The following is a 1588-nucleotide window of genomic DNA, read 5'->3' on the forward strand; positions in this document are numbered from 1 at the left end:
CAGGGCCTGGTGAAAGGTTTGCGGGGGAGGTTAAATAAAGGACGGAGTGATCTGACAGAACGTGAGTCCTCCCTGCTGACGAGGGGTAAGCAGGTCACAAGTTTCCTCCCAGCCCTGTCAGCTGGTCCAGCTCGAGCTGCTGTTGTCCTCCCTGGGTACACTGAGCTGGCACTGTGTCTTACGTGTTGACAGCAGCGTGTTAGGAAGCTTTCATTCCACCTTTTTCAGGGCATAGCTGCTCCTTAGTCCCTGGTGATACCTGCAGAGCTTTACCTAACGAAGCCCATCTAATGAGTCATGCTGTTGTCCCCGTTCTCATGTTATGCCTCCTGGCATACGCCCTCCTACCTCCCTCTCCAGAAACATTTTGTTCTTGCAGTGCTTAGGTAGGTAGGATCAGAAGCCAAATGAGGTGGTGCAGTACTAATCTAAAATAAACATGCCAGGAGATACTAAGGATCAGGCACGCTTGGTTTTGGGAGTAGGTAGGTACCTTTGCGAAACCTCTTTGCGCATGATTTAAGCTCTCTTACACGCCCCTGGCTTGTGTTCGGCAGCCAGTGTAAAAATAAACTGACCTAGTAAGTTAATACTGCTCTGACGGGCTGTTTGTGCTTCCTCCTCTGCCTGATTTCCAACCTGTTCTTGATGCAAAATGTCCTTTGCTGAACAGAGAAGAAGGAGTGCAAGCGCGAGCATCGCCCGCCGTGCAGTCAGGAGCCTCCGCGTGACATGGTGCATCCCAACGTCATCTGCGATGGCTGTGAGGGACCCGTGGTGGGCACCAGGTTCAAGTGCAGTGTCTGCCCAGACTATGACCTGTGCAGCACCTGTGAGGGTAAAGGCATCCACAAGGAGCACAACATGGTGATGTTTCAAAGCCCACTGCTCAATCCATTCGAGGTGAGCGAAATCTACAGGGGGGAACCCGATAGTCCTCAGATTCAGGTCGCGAGTTTCAGTTACTCAGAATCTGGCTGTGTGTGAGCAGTGTCACATCAGCATTCTCCTTTGCAGTGGTTTCCCCGAGGACGCTGGCTCCGGAAAATGCGGCATGGTGTTCCACCCTTCCCATGGATGCACTGCTGGGGGTATCCTGCGCCGGCAGCTCCGTGCCAGAACTCCGAGCAAGCCCAAGCCGCATCTGCAGCCTCCAGTCCACCCCCTGCAGAAGGTAAGAGGTGCCCTGGTGAACAAGGTGCTGGTGGAGCCAAACTAGCTAAGGTTCTGCAGCACAGGGTGGAATCTGGGTGGGAAGATAGACATAGGAGCTAATCTTATTTTGCTTGAAATAATTAGCACCTTTCAGCACAGATGGAATTATTTGAAGGCATGCTTGGGCCCATGCAATTGATGAGGATGCAGATAGAGTATCTGAAACCAAACCAGGTTGTTAGGTGAAGCATGTCACTACTCCAGATTTGCCTTTCAGCATGGCTGATGAGCCTTAACAATGCTAATGCTGCTGGTTTTCTGTTCCAGAGGTAGCTCAGAGTTAGTTTTGTCTCTGTACTGCCTTTGTTGGGCAGTGTGTGTGACAGGAAATGAGCACCAAGCTGTGGTGGGGATACTCACTCTAGGTGCTCTT

General features: G+C 51.6%; 1 protein-coding gene across 1 annotated transcript in view; it reads left to right on the plus strand.

Moving 5' to 3' along the window:
• Positions 1–673: 673 nt before the first annotated feature.
• SQSTM1 (sequestosome 1) overlaps positions 674–1588 on the plus strand; it is a gene marked incomplete at its 5' end in the record, with an annotated part of 3163 nt that continues 2248 nt past the window's right edge. The window contains 2 exons of the mRNA XM_009078713.1: positions 674–903; positions 1018–1174. Of these exons, the coding sequence (XP_009076961.1) occupies positions 674–903; positions 1018–1174 (387 nt within the window). The remainder of the gene's footprint in view (positions 904–1017; positions 1175–1588) is intronic.

This window comes from Acanthisitta chloris, unplaced genomic scaffold, assembly GCF_000695815.1.
Source record: "Acanthisitta chloris isolate BGI_N310 unplaced genomic scaffold, ASM69581v1 scaffold38880, whole genome shotgun sequence".
In the NCBI taxonomy this organism is placed as follows: Eukaryota; Metazoa; Chordata; class Aves; order Passeriformes; family Acanthisittidae; genus Acanthisitta; species Acanthisitta chloris.